The sequence below is a fragment of the Podarcis pityusensis genome (assembly GCF_964106645.2).
Source record: "Podarcis pityusensis genome assembly, chromosome: 2".
In the NCBI taxonomy this organism is placed as follows: domain Eukaryota; kingdom Metazoa; phylum Chordata; class Lepidosauria; order Squamata; family Lacertidae; genus Podarcis; species Podarcis pityusensis.
In genome coordinates this window covers 82985108-82998561 of record NC_138029.1, presented here as the reverse complement: position 1 = coordinate 82998561, position 13454 = coordinate 82985108, and the positions used below count along the sequence as shown (strand labels likewise).

The 13454-nt window shown below is 42.5% G+C and overlaps 1 protein-coding gene across 2 annotated transcripts in view; it reads right to left on the bottom strand.

Annotated features, from left to right (window-relative positions):
* The window catches only part of CACNA2D3 (calcium voltage-gated channel auxiliary subunit alpha2delta 3), a 479869-nt gene that overhangs the window by 95820 nt on the left and 370595 nt on the right, over positions 1–13454 (bottom strand). For both annotated transcript variants that reach the window (XM_080996726.1, XM_080996727.1), the window contains 6 exons: positions 12036–12119; positions 5002–5073; positions 4652–4713; positions 2059–2126; positions 380–425; positions 137–234 (listed from right to left, as the gene is read on the bottom strand). In XM_080996726.1, coding sequence (XP_080852852.1) covers positions 137–234; positions 380–425; positions 2059–2126; positions 4652–4713; positions 5002–5073; positions 12036–12119 — 430 coding nt within the window. The remainder of the gene's footprint in view (positions 1–136; positions 235–379; positions 426–2058; positions 2127–4651; positions 4714–5001; positions 5074–12035; positions 12120–13454) is intronic.

The following is a 13454-nucleotide window of genomic DNA, read 5'->3' as shown; positions in this document are numbered from 1 at the left end:
AGTCCCCCACCAATGATGTACGCTGCCCATTTCCTGTGTATTGCATTAAAAATGAAGCTAGTGTGTTATTCTGTAAAAGGCAAATACAGTTTGGAGGAATGCCGGCAATACTTATCAAAATTAATCAACAACTCACAAGGAAGCAATGGCTCTTTCCCCATGAGGTAGTTTTGAATAGCCTTCAGCTGAGTCATTTGGCGGTGCTCAGGATGCAAGTCTGTGTTGCAATATGACCTGAGAACATAGCATGGTTAAAAATAATTTCAACAAATATTTGTAAGCATGATCTCCCATTGTCATTCTGCAAAAGGAGTCAGGCACACCACACATGAACAAAAAGGGCAACACAAATCAACAGCATGCTTTATTGAAGACTTACCATTCGTCTGCCAAAGATACATCAGGCTGTTCTAAATCATTCAATCCTGAAATCAGAATATGTGACAAGGGTCATTTTCTGAAAGCTATCAGTATCAGTTCAGTGTCTGTATACAGTTCATGACAGTCATTCTTCCTTCTTTGGGGTAGGGAGTGGACTGCTAGGTTATATACCATAACTAATCTAAATCAAGTGTATTTCTATCAGTACTCAAAAATATGCAAGAACCAAGGGAATGCATTTGATTAAACCTTGGGAACTGAATATCATTATATATACAGGACCACATAGGTTAGACAGCTGGAAGACACCTGTACAAACTTCAAGCTGGTCTTCAAGCATGTTAAGACAACAGGCGCTTTTACCCTAGTTGTCCCACAAGCATGATATCCTAAGGATTGTAATCAGTGGGTTGTATCCAATGCTGAGTGAGTGGAATTCCATGCATGCGGCGGGACTTCCTTTCCCTTTCCTCTCCTAGTACACCACCCAAATATACTTTTGTGAGTGTGCAGGGAGCTGGAGGGGACAGGAAAGGAAAAGGAAGTTCCATCGCATGCACGTTAGTCGGTTGCACCAGTGAAGCTGCAGTGTTGGGAAATAGCCCCGTGTGTTCTCTATTCCTTTAGTGACCTTGTGGTACTGTTACATATGCTCTTTTGTTACTGCTGTCTGTATTTTTAAAAAGTTTTTTTTAAAAAACAAAACTCATGAAGACGCACAAGCATAAAAAAGCATAGGAGGTGGGTATGAGAGATAATCAAAAAGGCAAGTAGCTGAGGATAGGAATGGAAAAGGATGCTGAGATTATGAGTCTCAAGCTCTACTGACTGAGATGACAAAACAGAATCTTTAATACAAAATGAAGATGACCAATGTAGGCTTGGGTAATTGTTTATACAGGAACATAGGAAGCTGCCTTATAGAAGACCCTATGCTGTCCACTCTGGCAGGCAGTTTCAGAAAGAGGTCCTTCACATTACCTGCATCCAGATCCTCTTAACTGGAGATGCCAAGGGCTGAACCAAGGAAATTCTGCATGCAGAATGTGTGGTTTAGGCTGGAACTATCTATCAAGAGTAACTACAGGGGAATGAAAACTCTATCTTAACCTCAGCTATCATTGTCTGAACAGCAGGACCCAGGTTCTTTTGTATGTTTTGGCTCTGAAACATTCAAGAGTCCCACAACTGTGGTTAACAGGCATACAGGTATAATTCAAATAGTAAAAGTAGGGGATCTGCTACTCTGATGATGATGTTTTGACCATGAAAAACACAAATTGGCACAGATAGGGTGGGGGTTGTCTTGCTGGGAAGCAAGGTGGCTGCATAGCTCTGCGGTCCGATCCACCTAACAGGCCTAATCAATTAAAACCACAAATCTAGCACAAAGATGCCCACAAAGTGAGGGATAAAATGATGCAGCCATTCTATGTTACAATGAATCTTTGTTGTGGGCACTGTCCCCATAAATCTCTCACATATATCTTTCATCCAATTAGATATGTGTGCATGCACTCTCTCTCTCTCTCTCACACACACACGTCCAAAACATGCACAAGGTCACTGGGCAATAGAGCAGAAAAACTGCTTGAGAGACCTCCATGCCTTAAGCCCCATTATCATGCAACAGTTGAACAAATGCCTAGGAAATCTGATTTGCTGTGCAAATGCTACCTTCTTCTATGGTCACGTTTCCTCTGAAGAAATATTTGCCGTGTCCTCTAGAGAGAGCCACACCTAAACTGTGCAGATAAACAAAAAGCAGGCCATGAAATCTGTCCCACACACAAAGTTAGGAAAGTGCAAGAGAAAATATATACCATTTCTCCTGGCATTTTTAGTCCGTGCTCTAGAAACAATTCAGTCTTGTTTCCAAAACCTTGGTGGTTGCATTTATTGCTCAACCAGCCACTTCAGTGCCATTTCACTTTTACTGTGCCAGGAGCAATGGACTGTATCTATTTGTGTGTTTAGGGGTGCAGTAACCCGTGCATTCTCTGGCAAGCTCAAATGCAAGCCCCACCAAGGTCAGAGTGGTTCTTCCAGCTGCTTCATTTTCCAGCCAAGATCTGAACATGCCCATGGGCTCACCGAGAAGGAGGCTCAAAAATGAAAGTCAACTGTGTGCATGGGGGGTGGGAACGGACTGCCCTTACTGATAGTTTGGGCGCCTGTAGAGCTGCTGAGTGCAAGGAAATACAAGAATGTGTTAATAGGGGTCATAATGACCCACTTGGCATAATTCATTGTTGCATATTTTGGCATGTTAATATTTTATGTGATGGAAATAATACCGCATTGGGCTTATCTTCTCCATATAACACGGTCACACATGGAGGACTACTACTATATAATGTATAGCATGGACAAATGGCTGGAAGACATTTCCTCTGTTTTCTAAAGCATTCATGAAACTGCAGTACAGGTGACTTGGAGGCCTGGCAAGAGATCAATAGGATAAAGCCCACATGGTTCCCACTCAGAGATGCAATCTATTCTCTGTGGTCAGGTATCTAATTTGTTTGAGAATCTACAAGCCTTCGGAGAGGAAATTCCAAAGACTCTTTTTTGGTACAACAGAAATGTATGCTATAAAAGTACGTTTCCTTTTCTGCCCTTTAAACCATCTGCACTACTATCTCTTATCAATATAAGACCCACAATAGAAAGGCAAGGATCTGGAAAACAATGTTCTACAAAAAAGCTTTTGCACTGCACTTCTGTTTTGCTTATACTGCTCTCTCATAGGTAGATGGGCATCCAGATCCACAGCAGAGTTAAGACAAGGGGCCAGCCTGAGGCATGGATGCCACAAATGCCAAGAGCCATTACCAGAATCCGGTAATCTTCAGGCTTCTGTGCCAGTCACTGGTGCAGTGAGCTACCAGAACTATGGTTTACAACAGCTTTCGCCAAATTATTATTATTTCCATACCATCCTTCATCAGAGGGTCACAGGGCGGTTTACAATATAAAAGCACAAAATATACAGCACAATACATATTAACAAACAAAAACAATCCTCCCCCATCTAAAAGGCCTGGGAGAAGAAGAATGCTTTTGTCTAGCACCTAAACATATGTAACAAAGGTGTCAGATGAACCTCCCTGGGGAGAAACTTCCACAAGCAAGAAACCATCACAGAAAAGGCCTGTTCTCATGTTGTTGCCCAGTGGACCTCTTGTGGAGGAGGCACATGAAGGGCCTCAGATGATGATCACAGGGTCCGGGTCAGTTCATATGGGGAGAGGCCACTCTTGAGGTATTGCACTTTCCATATGTTTTTACTCCAACTCCCATCAGCCCCAGACTGGATGGGATGATGGGAGTTGTAGTCCAAAACATCTGGGTAGCAATGCATTTTCAGGCTCCGGACTACCTACCCTGATTGGCTATTGGATCTTCCTGGACAGGAAGAACTCCAGAAGGCTTCCGATTTGGGATGAGAAAACTTTGCCTGAGCTACAACAGGCTGTCTCTCAGCTCCCTTGCCACTTGGCTCTCCTCTGTCTGATGCCTATGGCTCAGAGCTGATATGCAGGCAGTAGGGGCTTACTGCACAATTGGGCAGGAAGAAGAAGAACTGGGGGCCCACTGGTGCCACAGCTAGGACTGAGCTCTTCCCTGCTTCCTTGAGGCAGCCCAGAGCCTTTTACAGGTGTTGTCCCTGGAGCCACACAAATTCTCTCAACCTCTCATGCAATGAGCTTCTGGAGTGGGGAGTCTTTCATATTCATGGAAACAATAGAGAACTTTTATCTTCCTGAGTTCTCCATGAGGGGCTCAGAAAACGTGTGGGATTTTGGGGAAGACAGCTCTGGAGCCCTGCTGTATCCTTGTTGCCCCTTCAGTCTAGTTAACACCTGGTCAGAAGAGGCTGCATACACACAATATCATACTTTGAACGGCCTGTGGCTCAACAAGCCTCCTCAATTCAGATCCATGGTGCACACAGAGATGCATTTGTTAGTGCAATCCTTTAAATGGTACTATTCCTTTCCCAGAGCTCTGTGCAAGCACTGAAGAGAACGGAGGACTTCCTGAATGGCAGGTCCGGATCACAGCCAGGGAGTTTACCTTTCACAAACTACCCATCCCTGAATGAAACCTAAAAAAGGCACGTTCGGAAACCTTTTCCCTTGCTCTTTGCAGCATTGTCCAGGAGTATTTTATTGTCAGCCCCTCTTGATGAGCTTTTAATGAGCTCGCAAGGCTTGCAACTGCAATGAGCCTGATGAAATGTTCCATTTATTATGGCCAGCCCTACCTGAAAGGAGTCCCCTTGATGTCTGTATAATAGTAGTCATTTGTCATCACCAACACCCGCTTCTAGATTTAGAAAAGGAAAGAGAAACAACAACATGCCTGTTAGGAAAGGTTTGCAGGGTTAAATGCAAAAGCAAACTTAAAATCTGTGACAAGATTAATAACAGCAATATGCACACATACATACAAATGTTTATATCTGACCCACAATTAATAAACACTGTGGACATCATGTCTCAGGGAAAGTTTTCCACTCCAAACATACACTTTAAACCAATGGTTTGTGGGTGTTTTTTTAAAAAGCAATTATTTGTTTTACTTCTAGCTGAAAAAGTATTTTCTATACGATACCCCTTTGTCCACGGTTTTCTTCACTTCCATAGAGAATTTTCCTGTTTTCTGATTCACCATTGCATTTCGAAGCTGAAAGTAAAATACAGTCATATAGTAAACAAGGAATGAGAAAAAAATTATCTTCTTTGTAGATATTTGCATATTTGGGCAAAATGAAGATATTTCGCATAGCTGCAGAAGGTGTGTGCACACAGTAACCTTCCACTTTCGTGTAATTTAACTATCAAGGATGAGAGGTTTTCAACTCATGTTAATGGATTATAGATTAGAACCTGATAGGATAGATAAAAATGAATATTTGGATCCACAGGGTTCTGCTTAGACAGCTTCAGGCAAAGTCCTCTCAGCAAAAACATTTTCCAGCAGTCTTCTTGGTCATGGGTTAAGTGTGCGGACACAATTAATATGAGGTTTGTTTGTTTTTCATGCAGCAGCCTTGTGTGGTGAGCATCAAAATCAAATTTTTTCTCTTCTGGCCATTGTTCTGACAAAAAAAATCACTTTTCTGAAGCTGCTATTTTCAATGAAAGCTTCTGCTTGCAAGGAGAGAAGGATTAGTATGGAAACAAGACACAACCTACTTTTTTTTAAAAAAAATTACACATTTTTAAATATAATGGCTGCCAGAAGCAAGAGTCAGGAGCAGGTCAGCAATAAAACACCCAGTGTCAGTGAAGTTAACTCTTTATTGAAAATAACCCAAACAGCACAGGCCTAGTGATCACAGCAACTCTTCCCAGTAGGTCTTGCCCCAATGAGCCAGTTGTGAGGACTGAAGGTTCCCGTCTTCCCACTACTCTCTAAGGCTCCTCCCCCAGCAGCCTAAGGCTCTCTCAATGCTCCACCCTCTTCATTTCTCTGCATGCTCTGGGAGATCACAGCTACTCACAGCAGGAGGGGGAGACTCCCTGGCCTCTTCAGCAGCCTGCCTCTACTTCACCTCTTGACCCCCTTTGCTTCTGCCGCTGATTCTGGGCTGCTTTCTGCCACAGCCTCTTCCTGCTCACTAAATCCTGTTACCTCTTCAGTTTCGAATGTCCTCCTCCGAGTCAGTTCCACCTTCTCCCTCCCTTCTACTAAACTACATGGGCATGTTCAGTGTTGGGGTTTTTGGGTTGGATAGAACATGCAAGAAATTCTGAGAAACCCTAAAAGAGTTCCATCCAAATTTGCAAAAAAATATGCATGTGGTGATGGGTACCCTATATATCTCCAACTGGGATCCTTCTACACTGTGATATTACTTGTTTCTCACCAGACTAGATGACCTTTCGGAACCAAGGTCTGCAAAGAAACACTCCACACAGTGAGAAAGAGTCATAAGACCAGAACTGCCTCCAATTTTTAACCAATATGCAGATTTGAGGTGAAGGTTTCTGCTCAGGAGAAATATCTGAAGAGTTTCAGAGAAAGCTAAAGGAATTTATATAAAACTGGTGGGACTTCTAAATGGGTTCCACACATTCTTAATTTAAATTTCTTTCTAGAGATTACAGGATGTAGTCCAAAGTTGGAAGCTCCCTGTAAGCGTGGTTCTGTGCCTGACAATGAAGTAATATTTGTGGGATGGTCATGTGAGCATCAGAGTTTTGCATCTGAATTATGGACTGGGAGTTCAACTCATAATTTTAGTGCCAGGACATTTATTTGCCCAGGCGTTTTAATGTTTTTACTTTATAGTCAATTTAAACTGGTTTTATACACTGTTTCCTCCCTCCTCCCCCTAGCTTTCTATATTTACATTGCTATAAATGATGTCATTTTCTTGTTTTTGGTATATTGTCATTTTGGTATGTTCTGTTTCCCATGCTTCAACCTCCCTGGTATTTATATAGATGAAGAATGTGCTCAATGCATGTCAGACTCAGAAGGAAGTTCCACTAAGTTCAGTGGGGCTTAAACCTGAGAAAATGGATGCAGGATGCCAGCCTGAAGAATAATTTCAATAAATAAAAAAATCATTTCTGCTTTTCTTTTTTTCATTTTACCTTGAACTAGCCTAACAGAGCACACACAATATAGCATTTGAATGTGTAAATAATGCCTACAGCCCTGGAGAAAGAACATTTCAGAATACCTTAAGACACTGCTGCATTCCAGGATTTGAAACCAGTGAGCTTATTCTGCTACGACTGCACCTATTTATTCTTCTCCAATCCACTTGCAGGCATCATGGATGATTGATTGGACAATAGGGACAGGCTTCTTTCATTGTCGATTTGCTATCAATGTCCTCCTGAAGGAGGACTGTGCTGTTGGGGTATGTGTGTGTGTGGAATTGTTGCCAAAGCTCGTCAGGGAAAGAGCTGTTTTTGTTTTTGTGAAGAATTTGAGCATGGCTGACAAACTGAAAACTGCAATGTTTGCAGCTCTTTAAATTTAATTCTGGGCCATCTAGATCGGAGCTAACAATCTTACTCTTCAGTCAGCGAGTGTAAAAGAATAATTTTTCGCTGGAGGCATATATAAAATAAAACATATATTTTACTGTAGGTTTTTTTGTACATATATATATATATATATATATATATATATATATATATATATAACACAATGCGTAATAGGCAATTCTGGAAATATTTTCCCTTTTTAACTTTTGTGGTTTTGGACTAGGAGAGCTGGTCTTAATTAACAATCTACTTTCTAACGTTTAAAGAACTGTTCCATTTATCTTTAACATGTTTCTCATTTTTCTCCATTTCAGAGCCTGTAGTCTTCCAGCGCCCACTCCCCACAACCCTCGGGCAAGGCACAGACTTTACAAAATGGGCCCCCAAAACCCTCATAGCTTTTAAGATCAAGTATGCATGTGGGAATTATATTTTTTTATTTTTATACTTTTTTTACCCTCTGAATGGAGTTCTTGGCTTTGTAGCTCAGTTTTTCATCTATTCTGTAGACTTTTGTTCTGCTACCTCTCTGGGGTTGAAACTGGTGACCAGCGATATGGATGCAGAACATCTTTCATCCAAAAGCAGGCCAGATACTTCTAAGTAACACAATGTGCACTCCCAAATATAAAGCTTCGTTTTCACTATGGAAGACATTTTACACACAAAATAAAACTGTGCCTCCTTTAATCTAATTAAAACTGCATGTTTTCTAGTCTTGTTAATGGACACAATGCCACAAAGCAATCTATAGAAAACGGGTAAAGAGGCAGGCAGACATGCTGACAAATGTATCACAATATAAGCTTGCATCCTCTACACCAGCCCTGCCAACTGGCAATGCACTCCCTGAATTGTATACAACCAGGTATTGCAGCTTCAGGTTTTGGGTGGCCCTGAGCAAGGTGTTGTTAATGCCCACCCCCCACCCCCAGGCAAAAAAAGGTCCCCCCAGAACTCACCGCCACTCCTCCCCACCCCAGTGATGTTGGTGCTGGAACCACCAGCAGTCTCTCTGTTCTATGAGTGAGGAAGCCAAATGGGCTTTTTCGTTTGTGGCAGTAGCACCATAATAGTCTGGAAGCCACACAGCTGCTCAGCTCTGATGGGTACTTGGCAGCTTCTACTTATCTCTATCAACACTAAGGAAGCCTTTTTGGCTTGAACTGTTTGGTGGCTGCAGTATTGCCATGGTTGACAGCAGTCACATTTGAACCAAAAGAGGGCGAGAGCAGGGTCATCGACTTGCCCCCCCCCACACATTGAGGGTGTGCGGTCATGTGACATGATGCATCACATGATGCCACCTGGAGTGCGCCAGGCAGGGGCAGGACGCATGGAGGGCAATCTCTGTTTGCTCATCCCAGCCACAGTCCAGGAGCTCAGAAGCCAGGTGGAGGCTGGGACGAGTGAATCAAAGATTGCCCATGCTCCTCCCAGTCGTGCGGAGTTTGGGACGAGCGTGGGTGATCTTTGCTTCATTCATCCCAGCTGCAGCCCGGCTCCTGGGCTGCTGGGTGGAGGCTGGGGCGCACGGAGGGCACCCAGTGGTGGCTCCCTCAATATTGGGGGGCACTTCCCCCTGCCCAAAAAATACTGGGGGAGCTGAAGCCCCTCTGCCCTCTATACCTGGCGCCGCTGGGCCAGAGTGGTGGCTGAAGTCACAGTAATGCTGAGATGAGGATGTGGTCCCAAACAAAACACCGCCCCCCCCTGCAGATGTCCAAGTAATTGGAAGCTCACACTGGACATGTTAGTGTCCAGAGTCAACCCAAGATATTGCGTTGGTGCAGTTTTGCTGCCACTGCTATAGCAGCAACAGCTGGATGCCATTTGGAATCAAGATAGTGGATTGAAACATCCAGAGTTCCACCAAATAGCTTCTATGCCTCTGAGATGTACTGAGTCAGCAACCACACTCTCAAATATTCTATTGACTGGCAGGGAATAAGAAAAATAAATCTCCCCACCCCAGCTCCAGCTCCAACCACGGAGACAACAGGATCTGAGGTGTACTAACTGTTTCCTACTACCCTTGGTCCCTTTTTTGATGAGAGCAGCATTATAACAGCAGGCCCCTCCCTTGACCTCTGCAAACTAGTTTAAGGACAACATGCATATTGTGGTTTCAATTTGAAGGGGGGTCAGTCTTTCCCCTTCTTCTAGAAAGCTTGATAGTGCAGATGCTCTCCAGTGAGTGCTAATGAACAGATTAAACAGAAGTCTCTGAGCCTCTGGTGAGATGTTCAATGGACTCCAGCAATTGCAGAATCTGGGTATTTTGATTTGAATTGCACAAGTGGGGAATTTCACTTGCAAATCTCATTTTGAAATGAATTAAGCCCAAGTTCAGGTTGAAAATGCAGAAAAGAATGTAGGAAACATCACAAAATCTAGTGGAAATGTTTAGGAGCAGAAATCACAAGAGCTGAAGGGAAGATGTGAAAAGTCCCTGAAAAGATGAGCTGATTTAATCAGCAAAATAAAGAAAGACTGGCACTGCTAAACCCATGAAATGTTTCATTATTTATAAACTGAGTAGGGGTGGGCTGACAGAATCAGACATATATTTTGCAAGGGAGAATGAAAACATAAACTTGAGTTGGAGAAAAAGGATAAGAAATGCCTACATCTGAATGCTGATAATGCTCCAGAGGCAGACATACGTGATGAATCCCAGATTTCAGAAAGACGTGACACTGTAAATATGGGAACCTTCCGTTGATATATTCAAAACCTCTCCAAAATGAGTGGGTTTTGGAAGGATATAGGGGATGCTAATGTACTGCTGATATTTGAGAAGAGTGCTAGGAAATATCTTTGAAAATGCAGACATGCAAGCATGACTTTAGTCGGCGCAGACATTATGGGAAAAGCTCAATAACAGGAACCGAAAGGAGAACACCTGGAAAGTTATGATTTAATTAAGGACAGTCAGCATGGATTTGCACAAAACGAATCATGCCTAACAAATCAGATTTATGGTGGAAGTAACAGAAAGACCAGGCAAAGGTTAAGCCATGGACATAAGGAAAACTTTTGATACAGTACAGCTCAAGGAATTGACATGTAAATAAAGAATGACACAGAAGGGAGATGTAAACTGACCGGACAACAGAGATACGGACAAGGGAGGAGCATGATCTTGGAACAGAAAGAACTTAACTGAAAAGATTAGCACATACCTAAAAGAAGGTGTTAGATGGACAGCACTAACATGATCCTGCAGTTCTGGATTCTGGGGTTTGGACAGAGACCAAAAATGTGGTTCTTTTTAAAATATTGGTTGGTTTCTGGCATTTTAAACTGCTTCATAAGCAACAGGAAAACTTATTCACAGATATAGAGCAGCCTGGCAAAATTTGGCACAGGATTTGTTCTTGTTGTGTAATCTAACATCTAAATGTTATTTACTCAGCAGGATCCAGAGGTGACTCCTGGCTTTCAAAAGTTTAAAATTCTGCCCCTATGGAGATGGTGGGCTTTGGCACCTCCTCCTCATTCATCTTACCAAGCTCTATGGCTGGTGGAGCTTGTAACAGGACTAGCCTCCCTCTGCCAATCCTTATAGCTGTATGTATCATCCATCCTGTGATTATTTATCACCTTTATTTCCCATCTTTCCACTAAGCACATTCGGGTTATTTATTTATTTATTGCAATATTTATACCCTGGTTTTTCACCTTTCAGGCTTCGCAAGGTGGCCAAGTGTGTTTGTTTCATTTGACCTATACAGCTATGAGAAGCATTATGCTGAGAGAGTAGGCCTGAGCATGGGTTTGAATATGAGTCGCCCTAGAATTATATATTATGCCAATCCTCTCCACATGACATACAGATTCTGGCTTCCTGAAACCTTGCTGCACCTTCCTACTGCAGTTGGTATATCAGCTGGGTTTCCACTAGTGGGGCACAATAGTTGAATCCCACCCAGGCTCCACATAACACTGGGCTGTCTTCTCTTTTCCCCCTCCCCCATCACTGAGCAGCAGACTAAATGAACCAAATGAACGAAAGCAGTATAGGGATTTATACACACGGCCTCTTATTATGTGCTTCCTTGGACCACCACCCAATATGGCCTGCCCTTGAAGGTCACTTCCATGGTAACCAACGGAATGCAAGATGTTGTGCAGAGCAAATGGCAATATATCCTTGGTACATCTGTACATGGGGGTATGTATGTACGAAGCGGAAGGAGAGCGAGAAAGTCAGTACTGTATACAGTGGTACCTCAGGTTACATACGCTTCAGGTTACAGACTCCGCTAACCCAGAAATAGTGCTTCAGGTTAAGAACTTTGCTTCAGGATAAGAACAGAAATCGTGCTCCGGCGGTGCAGCAGGAGGCCCCATTAGCTAAAGTGGTGCTTCAGGTTAAGAACAGTTTCAGGTTAAGAACGGACCTCTGGAACAAATTAAGTACTTAACCCACGGTATCACTGTATACCTGTGCAGCGGGGGTGGGGGGGGAGACTAATACAAAATGAGAAGACAAAAATAAAATTGGAACGGAGAAGGGGAAGAACATGGACCATTATCTTTTGCTTCTCTTTTCTTCCTGCTGCTTAACACTTGAAAGTGGTATATTAGTGAATGCAATGACCTTTCTGACAAGCTCTGACAGAACAAATCACTCACCACATCATCTCTGTCTTCCCACTCCACCTCGGAAAGGTCGACGCTGCTATAGTTGGGCTTCCTTCGCTTTTTTACTTCTTCATACTAGAGTTTAAAAGAAAAATTTGTTGTTGTTGTTGTTTTAAAAAAGACATTGGACAAAATGATGAGCCATTTCTTTACAACCTCAACTTCAGCTTTTATGCTAGATAGGTATTTAGATGCAATTGGTGGTTTCAGCAATGTCTTTGGTTAACCCTGAGGTAAGCACACACAGCTTTACACAAACAAATGTTTTGTTTTAACACAACTCTTGGGGGCTCCAGAACGGATTTCCTTTCATCAGAACGTGCCCTTTTCACAGACTATAAGAACAGCAATTGTCAGTGTACCCTTGACACCAAGGAATCAGGGACAAATAAACTTGGACACCTAATAAAAGAAAATTGCTTTGTATGAGCACCACAGATACATTAGACTACCAGCTACTACACCATATGGAAAGTATGCAAGTCGTACTCTCAAAGTTTATAAAATACATCCTGAAATAGTTCTTGCAGCCATGCAGGAAGTGATATTTCCTAAAGTGTTATCAACAAAACGTTTACATATTTCTCTTTAAAAAAGATAAGGCCCTACTCCTAGGAAGTTTGGTGTTAATATCTGCTGATACTGTAGTTTATCAGCCCTTTCATGGGGGCAGATGGGTGGGAGAACACAAGAAGCACGCTAGACATGCTATTTGTTTTTATCACTAATATGGTAACACTGTAAATCTCACATTTTAAAATAAGCATCGCATGATGACAAATGGCTTTGACACTGGCGTTCCTGTAATGTGGGAAAATCCTGCCCCCTGCTGCACATCACAACTGAGGGACCCTGAAGAAACACCTTGTTATGGGTTACAGCTAATACCTACAATGAAATGTTGTGAGCTCACCCAAGAAAATAAATCAATGCGTTCTGTTACGAGTACATCTCAAGTGCACACAGTTAGTTATTCTGAATTACTCAGTGTTAAAACTAAGGCTGTACAAAATCCACAGAAAGACATCCATCTGAAAAACTCTTTTGTGGCACCAAGCTATGAATTCTGCCAAAAATCTAACTGCCTTTACGAATTCTGCCAGCATTACTCTGAGGAATTGTTTGCTTCAGGAAAAGGTGTTAAATTATTTTAAGCACACACCCTTTGTTCACAGCTGCACTGCACAATGGATTATGTAATCTCAGTGTGGCAATCTATAAACATTTTTACCTTTATTCACACAGACGTGAGAGAGGGCTAAATTTCTGAGGATTGTAGCATCTTCTGAACATTTTTATTTTGGCCGGCATGTTTCAGAACATTTCCACATTTAGGGCAAAATACAACTTCCCCACTCCACACCAGCAGGGTTCTGCAGAGTGGCAGAATTATTTACTGCACCTACAGCT